The 1105-nt window shown below is 38.4% G+C and overlaps 1 protein-coding gene across 1 annotated transcript in view; it reads right to left on the bottom strand.

Moving 5' to 3' along the window:
- Positions 1 to 489: 489 nt before the first annotated feature.
- LOC106785727 (collagen alpha-1(III) chain-like) overlaps positions 490 to 1105 on the bottom strand; it is an 18126-nt gene continuing 17510 nt past the window's right edge. Inside the window, exon 5 of the mRNA XM_014746423.1 lies at positions 490 to 1104. Coding sequence (XP_014601909.1) covers positions 698 to 1104 — 407 coding nt within the window. The 3' untranslated portion in view covers positions 490 to 697. The remainder of the gene's footprint in view (position 1105) is intronic.

The raw sequence follows: 1105 nt of genomic DNA, 5'->3' as shown, positions 1-1105 counted from the left end.
GTAATTAATTGCCTCTATTGATTTTGTTTCTAAATGATATGGGAATCGATTTAATAATATATCGATATTACATGTTAATATCGAAATAAATAAATATATATCGTGTGATAATACCTTGCGAGATACGTTCCAACGATCATTTCGTTACTGTTCTCTCTAATCGCGCTTAATTTTGTCTTATTCTAAGAGTTATTCTGCTACTAACTTTTCGTTACGAGTAAGTGAATTTAAAAATACCTATAATATAACACTATCATTGTTTTCTTTCTACAAAATATTTTTTAAATATAAAATATACGTCCATTTGAGTTGCTTTATAGAACAAAAGATTCACTTTTAATATAGGTTTTTTTGCATTATGAAACAAAACGAAAAATTAAATCTGCGATCTATTAAAACTAATTTGTAGAATAAAAGACAAAAGATTAAAGTAATTCAAAAAATAATTTAAAACTCGTAACTAAAAGTAAAAAAATAGACTTACTTAATGGTAACATTAAAAGTTACTTTAAAGAAACCTGCACGACGAAACAAATATCGTTAAAGAAATGATTAAATTATCCATCGAAATGAATAGCATATTACTTAACTTAGCTAAAAGGTAAGAAGGCTTGTATTTACAATATGGTTCAAGTATCACCAACGGCGATTGTTACGCGTGAAATTTTAAATTAACGCAGTTAAATAATTCATAAGATTAACCGACTCGGGGTGGCAAGTATTCGCGTTCTGGTTTCGAAGGCCCTTGAGGCGGGAATGGCGTTTCTCCTGGGGATGGTTTACCATCAGGAAAACCACCAGGTCTCGACGGACCTGACGGTCCACTGGGAAATGATGGCCCACCTGGTCTATATCCTGGTCCTCCCGGACCTCCGTGACCGCCTGGACCACCTGGACCACTTGGTCCTTGAGGTCCATTAGGTGCTAAGTATGCTGGACCACCTGGATATCCACCAGGTTTTCCATTTTGTCCGCCAGGCCCTCCTGGGCTACCTGGACGACTACCAGGATAACCTCCTGGTCCACCTGGCCCTCCTGGACCTCCAGGTCCACCGCCAGGGAAGCCGCCCGGACCGCTCGGACCACCTGGTCCACCTGGTTTACC

The sequence above is a fragment of the Polistes canadensis genome, unplaced genomic scaffold (assembly GCF_001313835.1).
Source record: "Polistes canadensis isolate GaletaPanama2010 unplaced genomic scaffold, ASM131383v1 scaffold_3, whole genome shotgun sequence".
Taxonomy (NCBI): Eukaryota; Metazoa; Arthropoda; class Insecta; order Hymenoptera; family Vespidae; genus Polistes; species Polistes canadensis.
This window is presented reverse-complemented; position numbering and strand designations above follow the sequence as displayed.